Source organism: Pezoporus occidentalis, unplaced genomic scaffold (genome assembly GCF_034315485.1).
Source record: "Pezoporus occidentalis ecotype Australia unplaced genomic scaffold, CSIRO_AGI_Poc_V1 ctg46, whole genome shotgun sequence".
Lineage (NCBI taxonomy): Eukaryota > Metazoa > Chordata > Aves > Psittaciformes > Psittacidae > Pezoporus > Pezoporus occidentalis.
The window spans coordinates 6,216,061-6,241,607 of NW_026915791.1; the positions used below are offsets into that span (position 1 = coordinate 6,216,061).

General features: G+C 58.0%; 2 protein-coding genes across 2 annotated transcripts; one reads left to right on the plus strand and one right to left on the minus strand.

Annotated features, from left to right (window-relative positions):
• Positions 1-446: 446 nt before the first annotated feature.
• On the plus strand, positions 447-23,658 carry MAPK8IP1 (mitogen-activated protein kinase 8 interacting protein 1). Its single transcript, XM_062635796.1, has 12 exons — positions 447-587; positions 7,364-7,469; positions 15,176-15,409; positions 18,164-18,245; positions 18,440-19,315; positions 19,768-19,843; positions 20,192-20,364; positions 20,609-20,718; positions 20,853-20,972; positions 21,844-21,914; positions 22,163-22,261; positions 22,669-23,658. The coding sequence occupies exons 1-12, from the start codon at positions 502-504 to the stop codon at positions 22,739-22,741; spliced, it is 2,106 nt and encodes a 701-aa protein (XP_062491780.1). The 5' UTR covers positions 447-501; the 3' UTR covers positions 22,742-23,658.
• On the minus strand, positions 22,944-25,440 carry FREY1 (Frey regulator of sperm-oocyte fusion 1). The gene is made up of 3 exons (XM_062635798.1): positions 24,466-25,440; positions 24,190-24,263; positions 22,944-24,077 (listed from the first exon to the last, which is right to left on the minus strand). Exons 1-3 carry the CDS (start codon positions 24,531-24,533, stop codon positions 23,941-23,943), a joined length of 279 nt encoding a protein of 92 aa, XP_062491782.1. The 5' UTR covers positions 24,534-25,440; the 3' UTR covers positions 22,944-23,940.
• Between the last annotated feature and the right edge of the window lie 107 nt (positions 25,441-25,547).

Consider the following 25,547-nt stretch of genomic DNA (forward strand, 5'->3'; position numbering starts at 1 on the left):
GGGTGCTGCCAACCCGCGATGGGGGGAGAGCGCAGCCCGGGTTTCGCTCTGCACCTCCCGCCTCGGGCACGTCCCCGCTGCGGAGGAGACCCTCGACAGCGGCCCTGAGTGTCCAGCCCGTGCCTGGGGGAGACCCGGCCGCCCCCCGCCCCGGCTGCAGTGGGTCCGCTGAAGCACATCTGCCTGCGGGGCTGTGCCTCCAGCTGCGGACACAGCCGGGGGGGGGGGGGGGTGTCATTCCAGCTGCGGACACATCTGCCCCGCCGTTTCCCATGGCCTGGGCGGGGGGGGGATGCGGGTTGTCGCCTCCAGCTGCGGCCACATCTGTCCTGCAGCTGCCGCTGGGGGCCGCGGAAGGAGCCCCCCCAGCCGCGCCCCGCGCCCCCCCCTCTCCCCGGCGGCAGGTATGTCCCTCCCCGCCGGCACCACAGCATCCCCCTCCCTCCTTCCCTGCCTCCCTCCCTCCCGCCCGCCCTCCGCCTGCATGGAGAGAGCCACAGAATGGCGGAGCGAGAGAAAGGAGCCGCATCCCCGCCCGCCTCCTCCCCGTTCCTGGGGCTGCACCTCGCCTCGCCCCCCAATTTCAGGTACCGGCCGCATCCCCCCACACCCCTCCCGGGACCCCCGCGGGCTGCCCCCTGCTCCCCTTCCCCAAGCACCGCTCCCCATCTGCTGCAGCACCACCCCCCCCCTCACCGCCCCACACCGCCGCGCCGGGCCCCCGCTGCCTCCTTGCGCATCCTTCGCTCCCCACCCCACCCAACCCTGTGCCCCCCATCCCGGGCACCGCTGGACCCCACCGCATGCATAACTCCAGCCCCCCCCCCCCCCATATGTTGCTTCAGTGTCAGCCTCTCCCCCCCATTCGTTGCCCTCACCCCACATACCACTGCAGGTCCCACCAGACCCCTGCTTGTCCCCCTCCACCCCCCGGCCTCCTCACCTGGCTGATCTGCTCTTTAAACACCTTTTCCTCATGTGAAAACCCTTCATTTCTTTCCCACCCCCAGTAAAGCCTTTTTCTAGCCCTTTCCTAGAAATCTCAGGTGTTCCCCCTTCCTCCCCACCCCTGCGAAACCAGAATCCCGAGTGAGATGATGGGAGAGTGCCAGGATTGATCTGCTCGGCAATGCTAAGCGCTCCCATCGATTTGGGATGCAGGGGCTGTGTCTCCTCCAAAACCCAGCAGGGCTGGTCACAGGGACTTCCGATGGCAGGAGCCAGGCCAGGGATGGCCTGGGGCTCTGGAGGCTCCGGCTCTGGGACAGGGATGCGCTGGGTGGGTAAGGGGATGCTGTGCCCGGTGTTGTTTGCTTGTCATTGGTGTGATGCTCACTGCTTCTGGTGCCCGCGCCATCAGCCGTCGCTCTCTGCTTGCCTCTGGCACCCAGGGGTGCTGTAGGGGAGCTGGCTGATATGAGGGGATTGGTACTGGCTGCTTTATGTGGTGAGATTTTGGGCAGGGAAAGGAAGGGCTGGTCCACACTTGGGGCCGCAGCTAAGCTGACCCTTACCTATAGCAGGCCCCAGCCCCTGTGGTGTGGGAATCAGCAGATCCCTGTGAGGAAGCAGGAAGGTGCAGTCGAGCTGTGGTGGCTTTCAGGCCATTTACCCCTGATGGGCTCTGCTCCTGGAGCCCTTTTCTGTGGCTCCAGGGCTTCAGCATCTTCCTCCTCTTGCAGAGCTGCCTGCAAGAGCTGCTGGGAGCTGCTACAACATGGCTGGTGCATCCTGCAAACCCAGCCGTTAAACACTGCCTCTGGCAGCATCCACCATGGAGAGGGGGCTTGGCCACTGAGCCAGGGGCTGGAGCTTGAGGGCTGCACTGAACAGCAGCTCCGGGCCTGTGAGAGGGTCAGGCTCATCACACAGCGCTGTCCTGGATGCTGCGGCTGTCCCCAGGGCACCCTCCTGCTCCCCAGCAAACAGTGATGCTCTGGGAGGAGGATGAGGCTCTGCTGCTTGCTTTGCTCCAGGGAAGAGGCAACCTCCGTGGTCCAGAGCGCTGGGTACTCAAGGCAGGGGTGCAAGAGCTTTCCCATGCACCCACCAAGCCTGGGGTATCAGCCTTGAAGTGGAAGGAGATGCCAGTGATATCCCTGAAGCCTGGGGCAGGGTCTGGTGGATCAGAGGCAGTGTTATGGCATGGAGCGTGGTGCGAGGAGGGAGCTCTGCTTGTGAACTGGTTGTGAGCTGTGTTACAGTGGTTGTGCCTGTCTCAGGTCCTGGGTCCCTGCTCAGCGAGGGGCCGTTCCCCATGGACAACAGTGATGAGTGTGGCTCAGGGTGAAGGCTCAGCCCGTGGCTGGTGCTGAGGTCCTGGCTAAGCCCTCCACTCTGCTTCTGCTTCCTGCCTGCAGGACGAGGGATTTCAGGTTTAATGCTCCCTGGTACATTCGCCTGCCCATCCAGCTCCCTGAGTGGTGATGCTCTGGCACAAGTGTTAGATGGTTTGAACCAAGAGAGGACTCGGTCCGGACCTGGCCAGCAAGTATTCCAATGGGGTCTTTAAGCTCTGGGGAGGCCAGGAATGGTGGCCTGGCAGGTCCTCATTGCTGGTGATGGTTTGGTGCTGAGATAAGGGGAGGTCTTGGATGCTGCTGCATTCAGAAGGTGCAAGAGTGAGCAGCAGGAAAATCTCCAAATGTGCACCAGACAGGCTGGGGGTTTATGTTGTTTATGGTCAGGTTGGATTGGGATTGGAGCAACCTGCTCTAGTGGAAGGTGTCCCTGCCTGTGGCAGGGGGTTGGGACTGGATGAGCTTTAGGGTCAATTCCAACACAAACCATTCTATGATTCTATGAGGCAGGAGGAGAAGAATGGTGAGGTCCTTTAGCCATGAGGACCTCCAGAGGTGGCTGCTCATCACAAGAACAACAGCATAGTAGTAGACAGCAACATAAATTTCTTCTCACCCAGCCTCCCTGTTGTCCATAAACCTCCCAAAGGCTCCCACTGTGGGCTGCACCCCGCTGGGACTCCTTAGCATCTTCCTCTGGGACACTGTGATGCAGCTCCTCACCCTGCCAAGAAGCATTGCCAGTGCTTTGGGGCCAGGCTTTCCTGCAAGGGGGTCTCTGGGGCTGGGGGTCCCTCTGCCCCTCACAAGAAGGGCAGGGAGGGTTGGCACAACTGGGGTGTGAGCAGTGCTTGTGCTGCCTGCCCCACTGCCCCCAGGAGTGCGGCTCTGGTGTAGCTGGGACCTGTGTGTGTGTCTGTGAGCACATCCGCCTTCTGGTCTCCCTAATGAAAGCAAAGAGCATCCATGGAGCTGCTGAGGCTGGAAACCTCCTCAGGAAGGAAACGCTTAGGGAGCTATTTGCATGGGTCAGGAGAGAGGGGGAATTACCTCGCTCCTCTGGGAGCCCTATGGGAAATCACAGCCTTTTCCATGCCATTGCTGGGGCCTCAGGAGGGGAGGAGGTCTTCAGGGGAAGGAGAGGCCTCCAGCTCCTCAGAAGTTCAAAGCAGCACCTTCAGGCTGATGCACAAGCCAATGCTAGCATTGTGGGTTGTTTTATGTGTCTGCTGTGCTCATCTGAGCCATCAGAAGAACCTGTTTGGAGGCGATGAGCTGGGTTTTGCAGTAGGGATACCTGTCTTCCTGTGAGGGGGAATGAAAGGGCTGTCTTCTGATGGAGATGGAGGCAGCTTCTCCTTGGTTCAATTAAGAGCATCTCTGGGCTTTCCCCCAGGGCCAGCCCAGTGTAGGGTAGTACTATTACTCCCACTGATGCTGGTGACAGCACTTGCACATAGCGCTGCTGGGAGCAGAGGGTTGGAGTGCTGCCCGGGTACCCAGGCTTGCTGGAGCCCCAGCTCCATCACATGTGTTGCCATGGCCCAGTCCCTGTGTGGGAATCCCACGCAGCAGCAGTGGGCTGGGGAGGCGATGCTGCAGGTCCCCTCTTCCCTGGCAGGGGATGGAGATGAAGGAGGCACAGCAGCCAGGCTTGATGCTAAGGCTGCTATAAGCAATGTGTTCAAGCTGCTCCTTCTATAGGTGGATAACACCCATGTGTGCTCCATTGCTTGTCCCGAGTGTATCAGTTCTCATGTGCTCAGCAGGGCTGCAGCCTCTGGGTGCCTCTTGGCACATCCTTCGTAACCTCTGCAGATACAGGGCTCTTCCATCCTTGCGTCTGGGGCCAACCTCCCATGTACCTGCCATGCTGTGATGCCCACCTACAGGAGCACTGTGCCTCTGTTGCTGCTGCTGGTGAGGGATGTTGGCCAGAATACCCACGTAGGTCCTGCTCAGAGTTGTACTGGCAGAGATGGAGCTGAGGGGAGTCAGAGCTGTTGCATTTTGCTGGTATTTTTAGCCTCTTTGAGAAGCAAGAGAGAAAAGCAGGGGTGTTTCCAGCCCTGGGAGTGGGGGGTGCTAAGGGAGAGCCTTCCTTGTATCTCCTGGGAAGTCCTGAAGCATCCATATGAGAGAAGAAAAGGGGGGGAGTAATACAGAGATAGAGATTTCTTTATTCATAGCATTAAGCAAGGAGGTTTCGAGCAGACGAGGTGCCTCCAGGCAGAGCTGATAGGGAAGATGGAGCCCTGGATACCGTTATCGGGTACAATGAACACAGTATCATGAGTGATGATGGTGGAGGATGATAGTCCACTGTGCCAACAGTTTGTTGGCAACACTTGGCAGCCTCTCCTGGGAAAGGTCCTGCCCTCCTTAGGCAGCAGGAGAGGGGTGGGAGCTGGCAGAGCAGCTCACCAGGTATTTCTCTGCCCCTTAACAGGGGGTAGAGGTTGGGGAAGCTCCTGAAGCAGGAGCAGGGGTAGATGGGGAAGGAGCATCACTCCCAGCACTGCTCTGTGCCAGCCAGGCTTGCCCCTTGGTGAAGGTGCTCCTCTTGCTTCCCTCTGCTCAGGGAATGCAGCCAGACATGATGCCAGTCCCTCTGCTGGAATCACTGCGGCCCTTGCACTGAAAGCATCCCTGCCCTGCCTGGCGGGAAGCCGGATGGATGCTCCCGTCTCTCTCAGGATCTCATCACATCCCTGCAGTGGGGCAGAGAGGAGCAGAGCCCCTTGACCCTGGCTTAGCAAGGGCAGGAGGAGGCCGGGCAGCATGGGCGCCCATGCTGGGGTAAGCAGATCCCGCTGCGGGTGCTGGGGAGCGGTGCTGGAGCAGGACCAGGAGCCGGGCTGGCTGGCTGGCAGGGAGGCAGTCAGCATCCCCAGCAGAGAGCAGGGACTTGGCACTGCCCCAGTGGTGAGGTTATGGTTTTTTTCCCCTCCAGGACAGCTGATTCCATCTATTTTTAATGAGCTTCCCCAGGTTGCGCAGTGAGGAGACAGAGCAGTGCCGGCAGCCACAGACTGCGACGGGGCAGGCGGACAGGCAGCGGGCACCCATCACCTCCTCACTCCTCCCTGCCCCAGGCACGGGGGTTTGCTTATAGGGTGGGAGCGCGTCCCTCAGCGAAGGGGGTTCCTCCTCAATGCAGCTGCCCTTGAAAATGGAGTCGAGCACCGAGGAGGAGAGCTGGCTGGAGGACCAGTGGGAGAAATGGTAGGGGACCGGCCGGGGGCTTGGGGATGAGGGGGGCTGTCCTGTGGGTGTGCAGGGTGATGAGGAGCAGCCCTTGGGCATATCACCCTTCTCTGAGCGATGGCCACAGGACAGGAGCAAACTTGGCACGCAGCAGAGCCCAAAGTTTTGCCTGGCTGCACAGGGAGCTGCGTGGCAAAGTGGTCCAGCAGCATCTGCAGGCAGGACCTGCGCATCCCTGGAAGTGCAGGCAGGGCTGCTGGCCCCCTTCCCGGCATGGGGGGCTCTGCACACCAAGGCAGATGGAGTCCCTGAGCATCATCGACTGATGATGTCCCACCCTGGTGACCTGTGTAACCGGAGAAGAAATCGATCTGTGCTTTGCAGGCTCGTCATGAGCCTCCTGCTCTGCAGCAGCAGGAGATGGGCAAGGGGGGGTCAGGACATCCCACCCTGTGGTGAAGGCTGTGTCCCTGCCCATCATGGGGGCTGGAGCCCATGGCCACAATGGTTTCTGCCTACCTTAACCCAAGGAGCCAACCATTGATGGGGTCATTGGAAACATGGACGGGCGATGCTGCTCCCCCCATAGGCTTCTCCTGCTCCTTCCCCACCTCTGAGGACCAGGATAAGGGAAGTGTTACCTTTCCATGGCACTGGCTTGGTGCCGCTGCAAGGGGGAGTCCTAGGGTGTGCGAGTGATGTTTGAAGTGAGGGTGGGAGCTCTGCTGGTCACAAAATACCCTCCTCCTTCCTTCCCTGCCAGTGAGGGCAAGGCCAGAGAGGGGTGATGGGCTCAGCATAGTGCTTTCACCCAAGCATCTCCCAGCCCAAGGAGCTGAGAGCAATGGAAGTGGTGGCACACAACATAGGTTAGCAGAGGACTTTCAAGCTGGGCTTCTTTATTTACCCCATGGTAATGAATAAGCAAGAGGATCATTGTGGTACCACCACGGAGAAAGGTTTCAATGCTCAGAAACCAGGAACTCCCTGCTGGTCCCCAGGGATGCGATCAAGCACATGAGGAACTCACCCATCAGCACATTTCCAGCTGCTAAAAGGATATCTCTAAACTTTCTGAAGGGGTGCAATGAGCCTGTGCAGCTCACAGCCATAAGGGACCCCAGGCAGGCAGGCTTGGCAGCACCAACGGCCATGGGGATACCCACAGGCACCCCAGGGAGTGATTTGGGTGCTGCCGTCTCCTACTGCAGTACCTGACCCAGGACATCCCTCCCAGCCAGAGCCTGAAGGCCGGTTGTGCCTCCTGCTCCAGGACATGGCCAAGGAAGGACAGGGAGAGCCTGGGCTCGTGGGCTGTGTGTGCTGAGGGAAGGAGGGGTAACTGGAGGCAAAACCAAAGGCAGGTTTGTGGTGCTTTCAAGGTCTGTGGGTCTCAATGTGATCACTACCCCAGCCGGTCCATCCGCCAGCTGTGCCCTGCCAGGACCCCAAACCCTTCCCTATAACACTGGTCTTTGCACTGTTGGGTGTCTGGAACAACCCCAGAGCTTCCCTGGGATGGTGGGAGCCAAACATCCTGGCTTGGGCTTGGCTCTTCTGCCTGTCCCATGCTCTCCCAGCCTGCACATCCCTGCTGCCTCTGGGACCAGTGGCTGGCTTGGGGCACTTTCCTCCTGCCTCCCCACAGCTGCAGACCATGCCAAGCTCGGCCATTCAGTGGGGACAGACCCATCCCCTCTGGAAGGAGCCCCCTTCCTGGTCTTTCTTCCCAGTAAAGACCTGGAGAGCCTCTCCAAGGCAGGCAGTGCTGCTCCTGCCCGTGGGCAGCATGCCACCCTGCACATCCTGCCCGTGCCCCGTGCAGTGGGTGATGGCACCATCTCTGCTCCCTCCAGGCTCACCCATGATATCAGCCTCGAGGAGTTTGAGGATGAAGACCTCTCCGAGATCACCGACGAGTGTGGAATCAGCCTGCACTGCAAGGAGAGCCTGGCCACCCGGGTGAGCGCGATGGGGATGGGGACAGCGCTGGGGATGGGATGGGCAGAGTGTGCTGGTGGGGATGGCTGGACCATCAGTACCCATGCAGGAATACCAGGTCTCCAGGCTGGTGATGCTACCTCAAGGTGCCCATTGTCACAACCACAATGCCCTCTGCTTGGCAGTGCCCTCTCCTCTCCATGGCACAGCACAGACCCTTTCTGAGCCAGCCAAACAAGGGACATAAAAAGCGTCTCAAAGACAGTGCCTTTTGGTTCCCATTGCTCTGGGGAGGTTTGAGTTTGTTCCTCAGGGATGCACACAAGGATTTGGCCGTGCCCCCATTTGAGTAGGATGACCAGCGAGCTTCTGGCACTTGATGAGCATCCTTGGGAAGTGAGGACGTGTGAGGTGGCACCGAAGGTCCCACATGGGCTGTGCCTGCTGCTCCCCACATGCGTCCCTGGGTCTGGAGGTGCAGTTTGGCTTGGCATGGTGAGATCCCTCCTCCGCTTACCCAAAGCATTCCTTCTGGCTTGTAAGGGCTGAAGGAAACTGGCCTTTAGAACGTGTTTAGGGGGTGGGAGACCTGGAGGCTGGAGAAACAGGGATAGGGGAGGTGGCTCTGACCACAGCAGGTGAAATAAAAATGGGAGCTGGGAAATCTATGCAGGTGCTGTAGGAGGATCTCCCATCCACATTAAGCACCCTGAGGTACATTGTGGAGACCCAACAGGGTTCACACCACTGTTAGAACTGCGCAAGGAGGCCACAGGAGCAGAAACTTGGAGATAAACCGAGAACGACGCTGGATTTGTGAATACGCAGGGATTCTGCATTTTGCCAGTGTTTCATGCTAAAGGGATGCAAATGCTGGAGGAGCAGCCAAATGGTTTGGGAATAATTTCATCCCTCAGAAGTGTTTCCTGTGCAGAACTGATGAAGGCCCAGCGAGGAGGGGAGAGGCACAGGAATTTGTTGCAGATTTAAAATTAGCAAGTGAATTTGTGGTGTTGGGAATCCCCCGTTGCCGGCAGGAAGGCACAGGCAGATCTCATCCATGGAGTCCTGATGTCTCCTGGTCTGATTCGGGACCTTCCCAGCAGAAATTCAGCTGCTTCCAGAGGTGCAGCCACTGCTCCGCATCTCTGCTGTGGCCACAGCCTCCTCCTGCTCCCACCCCTCTACTCTGCTCTTGTGAGACCTCACTTGGAGCACTGTGTGCAGTTCTGGTGTCCTTAACATCAAAAGGACATGGAACTGTTGGAACAAGTCCAGAGGAGGCCACGAGGATGATCAGGGGACTGGAGCACCTCCTGTATGAAGACAGGCTGAGGAAGTTGGGGCTGTTCAGCCTGGAGAAGAGAAGGCTGCATGGAGACCTCATAGCAGCCTTCCAGTATCTGAAGGGGGCCTATAGGGATGCTGGGGAGGGACTCTTCATTAGGGACTGTAGTGACAGGACAAGGGGTAATGGGTTCAAACTTAAACAGGGGAAGTTTAGATTGGATATAAGGAAGAAGTTCTTTACTGTTAGGGTGCTGAGGCACTGGAGTGGGTTGCCCAAGGAAGTTGCGAATGCTCCATCCCTGGCAGTGTTCAAGGCCAGGTTAGACAGAGCCTTGGGTAACATGGTTTAGTGTGAGGTGTCCCTGCCCATGGCAGGGGGGTTGGAACTGGATGATCTTAAGGTCCTTTCCAATGCTAACTATTCTGTGATTCTATGACTTTATGGCCAGGGAAGGACAAGTTGAGCCTGGGCTCATGAGCTGCGTATGCTGAAGGAAGGAGGGATAAATGGAGGCAAAACCAAAGGCAAGCCCAGTGCCGAGTCTCCATGTGAAGGCAGTGCAGTGGGAAGATCCTCCTGCCTGCAGTCGATAAATTGGGCAAGGGCTGTGTGCAGCCGTGCTGGACTCTTCCTGTTGGGCATCCCAGCTCTCTGCTGCTGATAGCACCACCAGGCTCTTAAGGACAGGATTTCTTTCTTCTTTATGGGCCACCAGCCCTTTGCTGAGGTTTGGTGAGGAGGGTAAGGCTGGAGGAGACAACTTGCAGCTCAACTGCTGCAACCCTTCATGGACAGTGAGTAGAAATAGGCTGTTTGCCTATTTAAAACAGTTTACTGAGGGGTTTCTGTGTTGCTGCAGAAACCTGACCCTCAGTAGACACAGGAGACAGCCCCAGGGTGCTCTGCGTGAACGCCTGGGTGCACTGAGAGCGTGCTGGTGTGGAAGGGGGATGCGCGGCTGCCCTGGGGAAGGAGCGAGTTATCCATAAACACAGCAAAGGAAGAAGCCTACCACGCTCAGGGGAAAAAAAGTGCCTGCTAAAAATACGTCTGAATGGTTTATATGGGGCGTGGAGGATTGCCCGAGGAGCGAGAGTGGTGACAGCAATGGCAAAGAGAGGGGGTTTCAATCCCTAACGCCGCAAGAAGCAGGGAGCTTTCCAACCCGATTGATGTCTGGAGCGAGTTGGAGGTGATGGGAGTGCAGGATCTGCCTGATGGATGCAGCCAGGCCCAGAGGGAGCAGTTGGCTGGGTCTGTGCACAGCGCAGGGGCCAGCAAATCCGTCCTGACCCGCGGCCGGCGTCAGCAGCTTATTGCATCACATGGGGATGGATGGCTTGGGAAAGGGGGCCAGGGCTGGGGGGGCCCCATGCTGGAGTCCTGCCCATGGTGAGCTCCAGTGCCAGTGCTGCAGAGCACCCGTGGTGGGTAAGGGTTGGTACCTGCTCATTCCACAGTGATGGGCAGCTGGTGAGAGCCCTGTGATGGAGAGAGGGATGCAGGGGTAGAGCGGGCTGGTGGCTGCGGGGTCACACCGGAGCGGGAGTGATGGGGAAAGGGGAAGCATGGGCTCCGGGGAACGTGGTGAGCTGCTCCGAGCTTCCTGATCCAGCAGCAAGTCTCCAGAGAGATGGGCAGAGCCAGCAGCAAGCAGGAAAGCAGCAGGAAGGAGCAATGGGACAAAGCCTGCTGGAGGGATGGGAAGGAAGCTGCTGGGTGGGGACAGCTTCCAGGATCCAGGCAGAGCTGCTCAGCAGCTGAACCCTGTGCCAGGAATGGGTGGCTAGTGCAGAGGTCAACCCCCAAACAGAGGTGGGGTTTGGGTTTTTTTGGGTCCTGGAAAAACAAAGATGATTTCACCGAGGGCTATTTTAACAGCTTTCCAGAAATAGTGGCTTAGACACATAGATACTGCAAGGAGGCGTAGACTGATGTTTGTGCAAGAGGGAGCTATCCGCGGATGAGGACCGCACCTCGTGGATGGGAGACCACGTGTAAGAATGAGGAATAATTGGAAGCATGGCTTAAATACAACAGGAAGTCCTGGGTGAATGAAAACTGGGAGTGAAGTGAATGAGAGGGCTCAGTGGAGGAGCAGAGCTGCCTTTAGGGCTGTTGAAAGGCAGAGCAGGAGGATTCAGAGGTGAGGGATGTCACCTCCACCTCTCAAATGGCAGCGTTGAGATGGACAGTAACAACAGAAGGTTTGGGTTTGGCGGCTTGGAAGTCTGGCGTGACAATCCCTGGTTCCAGCAAGATGGATCCCGGCAGACAGCCAGGCTGAGGCTGATAAAGGCTTGGTGGTTCCTCATCTCTACTGCAGGAGCTGTGGAAGATGGTTAATGCAGGAATGAACATGAATCAAAGAAAAATAAGCAGTACCCTTCCTGGAAAGACCTGAGAGCACGAGAACAAGTGCAAATGGAAGGAGATGATGTAGGGCTGTGCTGAGCCTTTGTGGTCCTCTGTGAGGGTGCTGAGGTGCTGGCACAGGGTGCCCAGAAAAGCTGTGGCTGCCCCATCCCTGGCAGTGTTCAAGGCCAGGTTGGACAGGGCGTGGAGCAACCTGCCCTAGTGGAAGGTGTCCCTGCCCGTGGCAGGGGTTGGAACTGGATGAGCTTTAAGGTCCCTTCAATTCTATGATCCTATGAAAAGGCCTGAACCAGCCATGAAGATATGTGCAGAAAAAAAGCAAACCACTTTGTTTTCCCAGCATAAACTGACTGCTGGGAATGCCAGGCTTTCTCTCTTGATGTTCATCACCCCTGATCCAGTGTGCCGCTGGCAGCAGATGCCCTCAGAAGGCCAGCAGGACCCACTGCAAAGAGGAAAGTGGCTGCCATGAGCCAGCCAACCCAACGTGCTGATCCAGGGACTGGCAGGGATCCGGCTGTATGGACTGGGAGCAAAGGATACAGCAGCGAGGTTGTTGCTTATTTCAAAGGCTGTCCCACGAAGCTGCCTCTGTGATCCATCGCCAGACGTGGCTGCGCCAGGCTGGGGCAGAGAGGCTTCTCTGGTGCTTAGAAGCTGGGAGGAAGCAGTCACATCTGGGTGGTAGGGACAGGGGACACAGTCTCTCTGCTCAGCAAGTCCCCATTGCTTCCCCATGCTCCTAAAGTGCTTTTCCCAGCTGAAGGTTTTGTCACTCCTCTTCGACATGGGGTGGGAAGCAGGGAAGAGCCTTTCACCTGCTCAACCTTAGTGGGTAGAGACTGGGGTCACCCAAGCAACACGCTGTGTATCACCCCACTCCTCTTGACAGAGCCTTTCATTCCTAGGGGAGCAGCAGCATCCATCCTTTCCTGGGGTTACAGCACTCATACTGGCTATTCCCCTGGCTAAACCAGTGCTCCCAGTGGTGCTCCCAGCACCTCTCAATTGCAGCAGGGCCCATGCTGCTCCAACCTCCCCGCAGCACTGGGACCATCAGAGACCAGTTGTTGGAGGCAGCATCAGCAGGAGCACACCAGCATCATGTCTGTCCCGGGGATGGCTCTGCAGTGGAGGCGTGAGCCTCCCCGTGACTGCATTGGGATCCAGGTGTACAGCTTGTGTACATCCCACCACAGGATTCAGGCACTGGTACTGCTCTCCCACATGCCTTAATCTCCCCCACAGGCTGAAGGGACTTTAGGAAGTCACCTCACCATTGCATCTGTGCTAAGGCATGAGTATACTCAAGCTGCCCTTAGGTACCATTACCTTGTTTCTAGAGAGCTCCTGATGCTGTTCTGGTGGGGCAGCATCCTTCCAGTTAGAATGGCTTCCCAAAGTCCAGTCCGTGCCCTCACTTTGCAGATCACCACAGGTTCCACTTGGACGGAAAGGTGATCTATGGCTATGTGGCTTCAAAAGGACATTGTTGTGCTACAGGCTATTAAAAAATACCTGCAGTGGCTGTCGTTTCCTCCTAGCTATTGAACCAGGAACAGTGCATCCCTCCTAGGGTGTGCTTTTCTTCAGAGCAGGGACTGTTTTGCTTTTCTGAATCCTTCTGGGACTTCTCCCTCTGAGTGATTGCTGCAGCTCCAGGATTACTGAGGCAGCATCATTAGCAGCCTAGGCTGAACGTAACCAGCTGACTCAGATATATCTTGCTTAGGTATAATCTGGTATTTCCACCCAGTTCTCTTCCTGTGCCTTGGTTTCCTTGTTAAAATCCACGTGATTTGCACAGGCAACTGGTGTCACAGAAACACAGAACTTGTATGAAGGCCAGTGGTGAAAGCAAGGAAGTTAAATGCTTAAAGCCTCAAGAGGACGGGCGATGGGTTTTGGTGGCAGCAACAGGGACACTGGGGTGAAATGTCCCCCCTAGAGGGTTCATCCTGTGCCTGCAGCAGGCAGAGCCCTTGTGCTGGCTGTAGTGTGACAGTTGAGGAGCTGGTAGCAGCAGGAGCTCTTGGAGGGGCTGCCAGAGCTGCTGGGGCTGTTTATTCCTCATGGTTCAAGGAGCATCCTCCGTGCAGCTGGAGACACGGATAGCATCAGCTGCTAAAAACCTCCCCTCTCCACCTCTGCCCACTGACGAGCTTTCCAGTCACCACAAACAGCTGATAACACGGGAATTCAAGTGACTAATGCCAAGTCACAGCCATTAGTGCTGCCTGCAGCAGCTCGTGCATGTGCAAGCTCCAGTTGTGCGAGGAAGGAGGCTGGGGAAGGAAACCACTGACCTTTAAACACCTGGAGCAGCAGGGGACATTGATGCCTCTTCACACAGCAGCAGCGTGGTGGCTCAGCGCTGGAACCCAGCCTTGACGGTGCAATGGGGCATCTGCTGCTCACAGCCCTCGCAGGCTGTGGTGGCCGCCCTGCTCCAAGAGTGAAGGGTGGAAAGGGAAAGAGTGGGGCTGCCCTTGGCCAGAGGACAGCCACCATCAGCTGGGGCTGAAGTGATAGTGCCTGGCCACTGGCTCATCAGGCACCCCTTCTGCGTGGCTTCGGGTGCTGATATGTGCAGATGTAGGTGTATGAGAAATAGCTTGCTCAAGATTTCACTGAAAGGGTGCTCAGGCATTGGAACAGGCTGCCCAGGGCAGTGGTGGAACCACTGTCCCCGGAAAGTGTTCAAACATGTGGATGAGGCCTTCAGTGACATGGTTCAGTGGTGGCCTTGGCAGTGCTGGGGTTGATGATCTTAAAGGTCTTTTCCTACCTAATTGATTCTATGATTCTAAGATGAGGAATCCAAGGGGAATGTAGATGCTGTTAACGGCTGCCTAACAGGCATTACAGGGAAGAAGGAGCCAGACTCCTTTCAGAGGTGTGCAGTGAAAGCTTCAACCCCATAGAGAGAAGTAGTAGCAGCACTGGTGCCAGTACCCAGCGTGGTGGTGGGTTCTCCATCCCTGGGGATATTCAGGCATTACAGGCAAGACCCTGAATGACCTGCTCCAGGCAGGGGCTGGACCAAACCTCCAACCAACATGATTGCTTGTTTGTATGAGTCCCAGCTGCCAGGACGGGAACCAAGAAAGGGCACAGTCTGCCTTGGAAGGAAAAATCATAGGGCAGCCCAAGCTGGAAGTACCTCAAAAGGTCACCTGGGAAATTGGTCACCTTTTGTGGGAAAGGGAGCCTAGATGAGATTCTCTAGCACCATATCCAGTCGCGTCTCGAGAGCCTCCAGTGATGGGGGCTCTACCATGTCCCTGGGAGGTTGTTCTGCCAAATGAAGGCTGCTATGAGTTCTCCATGCAGAGCTCATAGCAGTCTTCCAGTATCTGAAGGGGGCCTACAAGGATGCCGGAGAGAGACTCCATCAGACTCTGTAGCGACAGAGCAAGGGGTAATGGGTTAAAACTTAAACAGGGGAGATTTAGGTTGGCTATAAGGAAGAAATTCTTCACTATGAAGGTGCTGAGGTGCTGGCACAGGGTGCCCAGAGAAGCTGCGGCTGCCCCATCCCTGGCAGTGTTCAAGGCCAGGTTGGACACAGGGGCTGGGAGCACCCTGCTCTAGTGGAAGGTGTCCCTGCCCTTGTGGCAGGGCGTTGTAAGTGGGTGATCTTTAAGGTCCTGTACAACCCAAACCAGTCTGGGATTCTCTGATTGTTTGTTCTCACTGTAAAATATGTCCCTGTTATGTCGAGATGAAACCTGGATGTGCACACCTCATGGGGAACGTGATGGTCGCATGTACCTACAGCCACCTGCTGGGAATGGGGTGCCGGGGGTGCCCCATCACCGGGGGTCGATCAGCAAGGCCGGACCCCAGCGCGGGGCTGCGCGAAGGGCGCGCGGAGCTCCGCAGCCTCGGGAATAACATCCCTGCCCCTTTAAAAGGAAGAGGCCGCCGGGTGCTGATGCGGCTGCCCCGGGGCCGGCCCCCCCTTCCCTCCCCTTCTCTTCCCTTCCCTTCCCCGGTCGGGAGGCGCGGAGCGGGCGCTGCCGTCCCGGCGCGCTGACAACGGGCGCTGCTCCCGCAGGGCCATGTGAGCCGGGCGGGCGGCGGGGCCCGGGCGGCGGGCGGCGGGGAGGCCGCAAGGCTGCAGGCCGAGATGCTCCAGCTCGACCTCATCGACGCGGCGGGGGACGCGCCGGCCGAGGAGCAGACGGCGCCCGAGCCGCTGCAGAAAGAGCCCCCGGCCGGCACCACCGATGTCTACCGGCCCAAGAGACCCACAACGCTCAACCTCTTCCCGCAGGTGCCTCGCAGCCAGGTGAGGACGGGACGGGGCGGGGCGGCGGGATTCGGGATGCTCCCGCCGCCGGGGGCTTTTTGTCTCGGAGGGATGGGGGGTGGCGGGAGCCCCGCTGCCCTACGCTGCCCGCATCCCTTACCGCAGGGCTGGGCCCAGGGCCACCCGTACGAGCTCGCTCCCAGTCGGGCCGCCCCCTCGAACGGCTGAGCCTGCCCGGGCAATGCGGTTGGATGGGGGCTTGAAGAGCTGGGTGCGTCCTTCTTCCATCCCTGCTGCCGAGGTGGGGTGGGAACAGGCCGGGAAGTGTGGCGAGAGCGAGCTGTGCCCCCAGCAGAGCCCATGGCGCCTACGGGGCAGGGAAGGGACCCCACAGGGATGGAGAGCAAATGAGCCATGGTGAACGACGCATGAATGAGCCATCACGGGACAGGGCACCATGCCACGGGGCTGGCGAGCCCAGGGCCAACATCTGGCTGGGTTTCAGCTGCCCCAGGGCAGGATGGTGACACAGGGTGCCCAGAGCCCGGCGGTGGGGACTTGGTGGGCTCTGCTCCAGAACAGCAGCATCTGGCAAAAGAAGCATTAATGTCAGCACCCCGTGCTAAATCGGAGAGACAGAATAGCAACGCCCAAAATGGTGGCCAGGAGGACAAGGGGGTTCTGTTGTCTTGTTCACGCTCGGGTTTTGGGTGGTTTTCTCCAAGCCTACCCACCCCACCAGCACTGGGGTTGCTGTCGTTCCGGGGCAGGCAGTATTTCAGTGCCCCACATGCTGACCCTCTGAGCAGCATCCAGAGCCCCTTTGCCCCATCGCTCTGGCAAACTTCCTGACGCCAGGCAGGCTGCGCGATGCGCGGGGCTATTTTTGCCACCCTCCTGCGTTGAGCCCTGCCTGCTGCCAAGTAGGAGGATTGTCGTCGCAGTGACGCTGAGCCGAGGAGCACTGAAGCGAGAGGCAGGTGTCCCTGTGGGTGACAGATGGGGAGTAGTTGGAGCTGGGTGTCACCAGCCCGGCACTGGCAGCTGATGCCAGCTCTCTGCCTGAGGCCACGGCTGGGAGGAGGAGGAGGAGGAGGAAGGCACAGAGCCAGGATGGGCACCCTCCGGGCAGCTGGCACCAGGGACAAAGGCAGCAGGCCTGGGGAGGCGGGGGGAGCCCCACTGAGTATAATGGACAAGGAGACAGCAGCAGCCTGGTCCCACCCTGCGCAGGGACCCCAAGGAGCAAGTGGCACGTGGAAGCACATCCAGCTGTGGGGATGGGGACTGTAGAGCCCTCCTCCTGGGCAGCTGGTCCAGAGGTGGCCACAGGCCTGTGGAGGGGGTTTTGCACAGGCGGTGGGCTGGAGCTGATGGTCCCCTTGCAGGGCGATGGTGGAGCCTGTGGGGTGGCACCAGGACACATGGGCATAGCTGAGCTGAGGACATAGGGAATGGGAGATAGGGGCTTTGCCGCAGCTGGCAGGGGGAATAGGGGCTCCAGACTGGGGCATAGCCAGCCAGGGAGGGCAGTGCTGTTGGTGGCATCTAGTGAGAGACGGGCTGGTTGTGATGTGCATGGGGTGCCTGTTCTGGATGCATACGTAGCTAAAGGCAGATTTTCCATGCCCGTGTGTGGTGCCCCACGATGAGGACAGGGTGCAGGGTATTCCTTGGAGATCAGCCTGAGATCTGCCTTTACCTGTGCCAGACCATCTGGGCCTGCTCAGCTCTCTCCTCCTGCAGGTGGGAGGGAACACAAGAGGGACCATGGCCATTCGGCTTCTCTTGCATGCCTCGGCAGATGGCCTGGAAACAGTGAGGGGAACATCCCCAGCTTCCCAAAGGGGAAGAAACAGCTGCTGTGGCTGGCTAGGTTCATCTTCTAAGACCTTGTGAACGCCTCTCCACCCTGGCTGGGCATTGCAGACCCCTGGCCCTGCGGGATGGATGGGCTTTGTGGGATCTGCCTGTGGCATTGCTGCCTCCCACTCCATGCAGCCAGGCTGGCTGGCGTGCTGGCCCTTTGGCATGCAGAGGCTGTCACTGTGGCAGCTTGCCTGGCCGCATCGCGGCCCATCCTTACCCTGGGTAAGGCAAGCAGAGACATGCTGTTATTAGCCTTGGCACAGGGGGCCTCACAGAGGCCATGCTGGGATGTTGTGGTGGGGGTCTCTTCCCCCCCTGCATGGAGGCAGGGATCTGGCAGCCACGGTGCAGCAGCATGCGACGTGATGGAGTTTCAGGGCAAAGGCTTGCTTTATGTTGGTGAGGAAGCAAAGCAAGGATGGGGCAGCTCCTGCACTGCTGGTCGCAGCTGCAGGCTGGTGATAAGGCTGTGAGAAAATCCAGGGGGTCCCAGCAGAGCTCAGCAGTTGAGTGAAAATCAACGGCATGGAAAATGCCATGGTTGTAGATGGAGGACAAACACCTGGTGCCCCACAGGAGGCGCCAGGGGGAACTTGGGGGTGCAGGAGAGGATGGGGGCTATAGCAGGTGGGATGTCATTCCCTGCTGAAGCAGGCAGGGAGGACTTGTCCTCTATAGGGGACCTGGTGGCCTTTGGTCCATGGGTGTCACAGTGAAGCTGAGCACGTTCCCCTGTGCACACACGTTTGCACATGCATGACCAGCCGCACAGGGCACAGCACCCACAGAAGCTCCATCAGGATTAACGTCTGCTAGTTATCCGTGTATGTGTGCATGCATCCTGGGGAAGGATGGGTGCTGCTGCTGCACCACCACGTGCTGTTTACTGTCCGGGCTACAAAGCATCTTTGTTCCTCTCCTCAGGACACCCTGAATAACAACTCTCTGGCAAAAAAGCACAGTTGGCAGGAGCGGGTGTCCCGGTCATCATCCCCTCTGAAAACGGGTGAGTTCTCAAGCTGTTGGCCAGGGGCAGCTCCTTGCACTATTTTGTGGGTCTTAAGAGCCTGGGGCAAGTGATGCTGGTGCAGGAGGTCAGGGAAACCATCCCACATGGATGCAGGGTGGGTCTGGGTGGCATCCCCAGAAGGGAGCATCACCCTCTATGGGCCTGCCAATGCTTCTCTTCTCCCCCTGCAGGTGAGCAGACCCCTCCCCACGACCACGTTTGCCTGAGTGATGAGGTCAATCACCAAAACAGCACAACCTCCACCAAAGACCGGGGCACATCCACGGAGAGCCCGTGCCGGCGCACAGCAGCCACCCAGATGGCACCCGCCTGCATCGCCACATCCCGGCCACCTGAGAAGCACCAGGCCACCAGCCGGCCCCCGCCGCACGGTGCCAGCGTGGTGGTGGTGACATCCAGGGTCCCCGAGGCCCACCGGGACCGCATCCACTATCAGACAGACGTAAGGCTGGAGGCCACGGAGGAGATCTACCTGACGCCCGTGCAGAAGAACTCGGATCCTCTGGAGACTGACAAGCCATTCCTGTCTCAGTCCAGCGAGAACCGCATGTCCATCAGCTCCGACGTCGACACCTCTGGCTACTCGGCCCTGGCAGGGAAAACCAACCCCTCCATCAGCGAGGAGGATGAGGTGCTGGACTACATGTCCTCCCCTGACAAGATGAACCTACCCAGGGCTTCCTGCGGTGCTGGGAGCAATGGCTCCCGGCCAGGGCACAACCTCCAGAGAGCCTCGGTGAGCTCGGACACCAGCGCCCTGTCCTATGACTCGGTCAAATACACGCTGGTGGTGGACGAGAACGTGCAGCTGGAGCTGGTGAGCCTCAAGCAGTGCTACTCGGGCTACAGCGATGAGAGCGACTCGGCCACTGTCTATGACAACTGCATCTCCTCGCCCTACGAGTCGGCCATCGGCGAGGAGTATGAGGAGGACGCGCTGAAGCGCGACTCAGTGTGCCTGTCCGAGGACTCCACTCCCGAGGCAGACATCCACTTCTCCAAGAAGTTCCTCAATGTCTTCATGAGTGGCCGGGCACGCTCCTCCAGTGAGTGCGGGGCACGGGGGGAGCTGAGCAGCAGGCACTCGGTACAAGGCTGAGGGCACACTCAGTACGTGGGAAGCCACCAGCAGACAAGAGCCCCAGTTCTTGCTGCAGCCTTTGTGGCTTTGTTCCTGGTGGCTGGGGAGGCATGGGGGGGCTTGGAAAAGCCTTGTGAGCCTGAGGGGTTTCAGGATGCTCTTTTGCCTAGCCCAAGGTATGTCCATACTGAGGGGGAGGTTAAGTGGTCTTGCAGGGGGATGGCACCCTCCTGGAGTGCTGCCCTTCTCCCCAGCCCCAGAGGAGCACTGGTGGTGGTATGTCTCAGAAGCAGGGCTTCCCGTGGTTCAGCTGGTCCCACAATGCTGGTGACACCGCATGGCTTTGTCTCTTCTGCCTGGCCCATGCCCATCCCTTGTCTATGGTGCTGAGACGTCCCCCTCTGCCTTCATCCCCAGGTGCTGAGTCCTTCGGGTTGTTCTCCTGCATGATCAACGGGGAGGAGCAGGAGCAGACCCACCGTGCTGTCTTTAGGTGAGCTTGCAGGCATGAGCGGGGCTCCCAGCCTCTTACAGGGGAAAGCTGGTGCTGCCCTCTCACTGCAGTGTGGCCAGCCCAAACCCCAGTGTTTCCACCATGGGAAGCCCCAGACCATTGCCTGTAGCTCGTGCCCTGCTCAGGAGCAATATCAGCCCAGGCTGCTGCAGGGGCAACACCTCTGAGGGCAGCAGGAGTGGTGCAATAGGGGTTATCCTTGCCCTTTTGAGTCTCAACCTGCTCCAACGCTTTATTTAGCCTGGGCCAGTGGTGGGATTTGTGTTGCCACCAGTGAGAAGGCCCCTATGCTGCTGGCCAGCCAGGCACCAGTGCCTCTCTACCCAGGTTTGTGCCTCGCCACGCGGATGAGCTGGAGCTGGAGGTGGATGATCCTCTGTTGGTGGAGGTGCAGGCAGAAGATTATTGGTACGAGGCCTACAATATGCGGACGGGCGACCGGGGCATTTTTCCTGCCTACTACGCTATTGAAGTCACCAAGGACCCAGACCATATAACAGGTACCAAGCTTCTGCTGACATCCCAATCTTGTATCCACCTCCTTTCCGCTGAGCAGAGGCTGGTGCCGAGCAGGGGGATGGAAGGAGGACCAAGGGCAGCCAGCATGAAGTGATAGGCAGCTTCTGGTGTGATGCTGGGAGCTGGTACCCAGTGTTGCAGAGCCAAGGGTGGGAATATGGAGAGGAGAGGTAGATCTCAGCCTGGGCAGTAGAGATGGTTCCCCCTATGTGTTCTCTCTTGCAGCTCTGGCCAAGAGCAGCGACTGGGTGGACCAGTTTCGGGTGAAGTTCCTTGGCTCGGTGCAGGTTCCCTATCACAAAGGCAATGACGTGCTATGTGCGGCCATGCAGAAGGTAATGTCCCACCCTACCAGCAGAAGCAGGAGCTCTTCCTGGCAGCAGGGCAGAACCTCAGTGGGGACAGGAAGGGGTGAGCCATCACCATTGCTCATGAGTCCCAGGCCTTTTTCTCTCTGTCTTTCCCCCAGATTGCCACCACGCGCCGCCTCACTGTGCACTTTAACCCACCTTCCAGCTGCGTCCTGGAGATCAGCGTGCGTGGGGTCAAGATTGCTGTGAAAGCTGATGACTCCAAGGAGCACAGCAAGGTAGTGCCCTGCTCCCCACTCATCCCATCCCTTCCCCAGCTGCTGCTCTGAGCACCATCATTGAGGTGGTAGGCCCACCATCAGGGTCCTCTGTGCATCATGTAATCCTGGTTTTGGGCCATACAGCTGGCTGATGCCCTTGCAGCTCCCAAAGATGTTGCTGTGCTGGGATGCTGAAAGCTGAGCTGTACCAGTAATCTGTCAGCTGCTCCTAAACCTTTCTGCTACTATTTTGAGTGGTGTCCTCCAGATCTGCCCTGTAATCTCTTTAGTGAGGGCAGGCTGCTGATTAGCATCCTGCATAAGCAGCCTAGCAAAGCATGTGCTGGGCAGACAGCTTTTGCAGCAAGCTGTTGGGAAACCTCCCCTACTGCCGGGGGTAGGATTAGTTTATGGCTCTAAGTGCTGTGACAGAGAGCTGGGCTGAGGTTTCTGCAGGTCTTGCCTTTATCTAGAGGATGCCATCAACTTAGTTGCTCTTTAAACTCCTGTAAGTAAGTTCTCATTTCTGGCTGGGGCCCTTTGAACACCCAGGCTTGAATGGCTTAGTTCCATTCACCTTCTATCCATTTACCTCAGTTATCCATTCACCTTCTATCCACTGGCATTTAGCGAGGAAAGACTGTGTGTGCTGGATGAACAGCAGCACAGGCTCGTGCCAGAGTCTAACCCAGGGCCTCCAGGAGCTGCTTAAGATAGAGACAGCTGAGGTGGATGTTTGGGACCATCCTGAAGCTACTGGTAACAGCCCTGGATCAGGCTCTAGTTCATTTCAGTGCTCAATCCAAGCACGTATTTCCAGGTCCAGAGCCCTGCTGCCCCACAGGGGAGTGGGGAGGAAAGCTCTGACAGTTCATTTCTCTCTCCCCAGGTAAACAAGTGTAGCCATTTTTTCCAGCTGAAGAACATTTCCTTTTGTGGGTACCATCCAAAGAACAACAAGTAAGTAGTGAGGTGCTGGGCAGCCCTCAATGCCAGCAGCTCAGCACAGAGGCTTTGCTGCCTTCTCACTGCCTGGGAGCAGCACGACTGGGGCTGGGAAGGGAATTGCATCACAGCAATGGGCATGGGCCATGGCTTGGTGGGGTTTGGGGGGTCTCAGGTCCCAAACCCTTATACTCAAGGGGATGCTGGGGTACCTGTGCCTATTTGTCTGTTGGTCCAGTCACCCCCACTCTGTCTGCCCTCAGGTATTTTGGGTTCATCACCAAGCACCCTGCGGACCACAGATTCGCCTGTCATGTCTTCGTCTCGGAGGAGTCCACAAAGCCACTGGCGGAATCTGTAGGGTGAGTCCTCGCTGGGCAGGGAAGGCTTGATCCCAAAGGGCAGGAGGAACAAATCTTGCCATCTTCCCGTACATGTGGGGCTTGGAACTGGCCCCAGGCTGGCACCTCTTCCTTCAAGCAAGAGGCTTGGGTTGACAGCCAGGGCTGACAGAGCTACAGGCACCATATTCCTGACAGCACTGGAGCACATCCCATTGCAAGGCTTTGCAGGCAGACGGCTGAAAGTCATGTGGATGTGCAGGGATCAGGGCAGGGATGATCTGATGGCAGCTCTGGGTGCTAACACAGAAGCTGGGGGGCTGAAGGGTCAAACTGGCTGCAGGAGCAAGGGTGAGAATGGAAGCAGGGGTCTGTAAATGCCTTGTAGAGAAGGACACTGCTCAGCTTTGCCCCGTGCTGTGTTGCAGGAGGGCTTTTCAGCAGTTCTACAAGGAGTATGTGGAGTACACGTGCCCCACGGAGGACATCTACCTGGAGTAGGGGCTGGCACAGGCACCTCCTGCACAGCCAGGGCTGCAGTGTCGCCCCTTCCCCGTGTCGTGCATGGACAAGAGCTGCTTTGAGCCTGGAGGAGGAGCAGGCCCGGGGCAGGGCTCTCCGGGGCACAGGGTGCAGCCTCTTTTCGTGACTCCCCTTCCTTGGGCTGGGGGGGACGGGAGGGGGGAGGGCTGGACAAATCGTGTTTATTGTACAAAATACTCTTAGTTTATTTTATTGGAGAAGTACCTGCTGGGGGCCCTGCCTGTGAGCGCCGGAGCGTGCTCAGGCCCTTTCCTGCTGCAGGCTGGGGTGACAGCATCTCCTCCTTGTGACCATGGCCCAGCTTCCCGTCACATCCCTCTGGGGTGACTTTTAATGCAGAGTCAGATTCCTGCAATATGAAGACACAGCAGCTACAGCAAACAAAACCCATAATGCTGGCTTCTGCCAGGGGGATGGGCTTGCCTTGGGCAGGCATCACCTCCCTGCCATGCCCTGGGGATATAAAGGCTGCTGGGCAGGAATGACAGAGGAAGCCCCACTATCCCGTCTGCCAGAAACAGCACCAGAATGAGCTGAGACAGCTCACCCCTGCCTCTGCCCCCATCCCTCTTTTCTTGTATCCATGCCCAGGGGGAGAGAGAAATGCCCCTCTATAGCTCCCTGCAGTAACTACACCCTCAGGAGGGGAGCCTTTCTCTGCCCCTTTCTCCTCTCCCCCTGGCTGCAGGTAGCAGAGGCAGTGGCAGAGCTGGGTGCCTACCAGACATGGGGCAGGGAAGGGCTATAGCCTGTAGGGAGCTGAGCAAAGCACTGGGGAGGTAGAAGAGCTCTCCCGGTCCCTGCAGCCAGAGAGCTCTGTGCTTCAGCTGGATCTGCTGTGATGGCAACAACTATTAAATATGATGGTTCATGGAGCAGGGCTGCTGTGCTGTTTGTGTCCCACTGCAGTAGGTTTGGGTCCTGGCTTCCTTCTCCTGGGACCTCAAGAGGAGCTAGCTATAGAGCTTCTCAGATTTGGGCTGAGAGCCCTAGTTGCCTGAAGTCCAGAAATCACTGTGTGATGATCAGAAGGGATGGCTGGAGGTGACCTGCTCCAGTCCCCTCCCAAAGCAGGGTTTACCCTTACCCTACACCCCACACCTACGCTGTCCTGCAGCGAGGGGTCCCTGGGGCCAGGCTGTGGTGGGCACACTGGTTCACATATGGGCATCATCATAGTACTCCTGCAGGTTGAGCTCATCTCTCTTGCTTTTGCCAGCTCTTTGCAGCCACTCCGGCCGCTTCCGTCCCACCCGGGTCCTGAGACGCGGCTGCTTGGGCTTGATGCCGTAATCTGCAGGTGGAGTGGAGAGGTTGGGCTCAGTCCCGGGCTGCTCACAGTGCTGGGGACAAGCACCAGCCTCGAGGGTGAGTGCAGAGAAAGCGGGATAGGGAGCATGCTGTACCATCCACCAAGCCAAAGTGCTGCTGTGGAAGCTCCAGGAGAGCAGAGAAGTCCTCAGGGACTGAGTAGCTGGCCCTGTGAAGGAAAACCAGGGGTGAGAGTGAACCGAGACCCTACAGCACTCACACGCATTGAAATAAAAGCTCCTACACACCCTTTGTCCTGACCCAGCCCAGTCAGGGCTTGTGGGCTTGGTGCCCACGCCAGGACCCCCGGGGTGCCTCTGCAGGTACCAGGGCAGCAGAGAGGAAGGGAAGGAGGAGAGAAATGCCATCACCTCTCATCCAAGGGCCGTGGGAGGGCAGCCCCCAGCAGCAGGGCGAGCAGCAGCAGCCACCACTGCATGCTGCACCCTGACTCTGGCTCTGCACCGAGGTCACAAAGGAGGCCCCGGGACAACAGCTGGGCTGGCAAGGAACAGACCCCCACCCAGGTGCTGCTGCCTACCCCCTCCTGCTACATCAGCTTCTGGTCCTGGGCTGTGTGGTCCTGCCCAGGTTCTGCTCACTGTTCTGTTCTCCCTGCACTGGTGCACATCCCTCCCGTGCAGCCACAGCTCCAGGGCTGTTTCCCTTTCTATGTCCCTCACCACCAACATGTTCCTCCCTTGCTACCCCTTCAAAAGCAAATCCCTTCATTTCATCTCAGTGCCTCCATGTCCCCAGGAGTGACCCCCTGCAATACCCAAATGAAGGGAGCACAGTTCTTCACTCACGGCTTTTTTACACTGCCACATTACAAGGACGTGCCAACACAGAGCCCACTGCACTGTTGTCACCAACTGGCTCATCAGGAGGGTGTGGGCTATACCCCCCTATTTCTGAGGCAGAAAAGCTGTGATCCATGCAGGCCAGAGTCTCTGGATGATGGTTCATGTAGGAACCGCTCCTGTCACCCGCTTGTGGCCAAGGCATCTGGCACTCTGCAGGTCTGCACAGTGCCACCAGCTGGCTGCCCTTTTGTCCTGGCCAAGGGAGCCTCCACAGCAGCGTGATGCCTCAACTGGCCCTCAGCGGAGCTGATACAGAAATGTGGCCATGGCAGCCCAGGCCTCTCTTTGGCCCTGTATTTAGTGTGGAACAGCAGTATTTGCTGAATTAATCTCTTCATTTCTCCTCTTCTCTGCCCTTGGCCAAGCCCATGAGCATTGGCTGGCAGCCATCCTGCAAACCCTTTTAGCACAGACAACTAGGTGCTAGGAACACAGCCTTCAAACCGAAGCTCTTTACCTGCAGGGGGTGCCCTGGAAACTGAGGACTGAACCAGACACGTGGAGTTAGAAAGGCTGCTACAGAGGCTTCTAAAGGACAGTATAACCCAGGGTAGAAAACTGCAAAAGCTGCTCTTTCTGAGACAGAC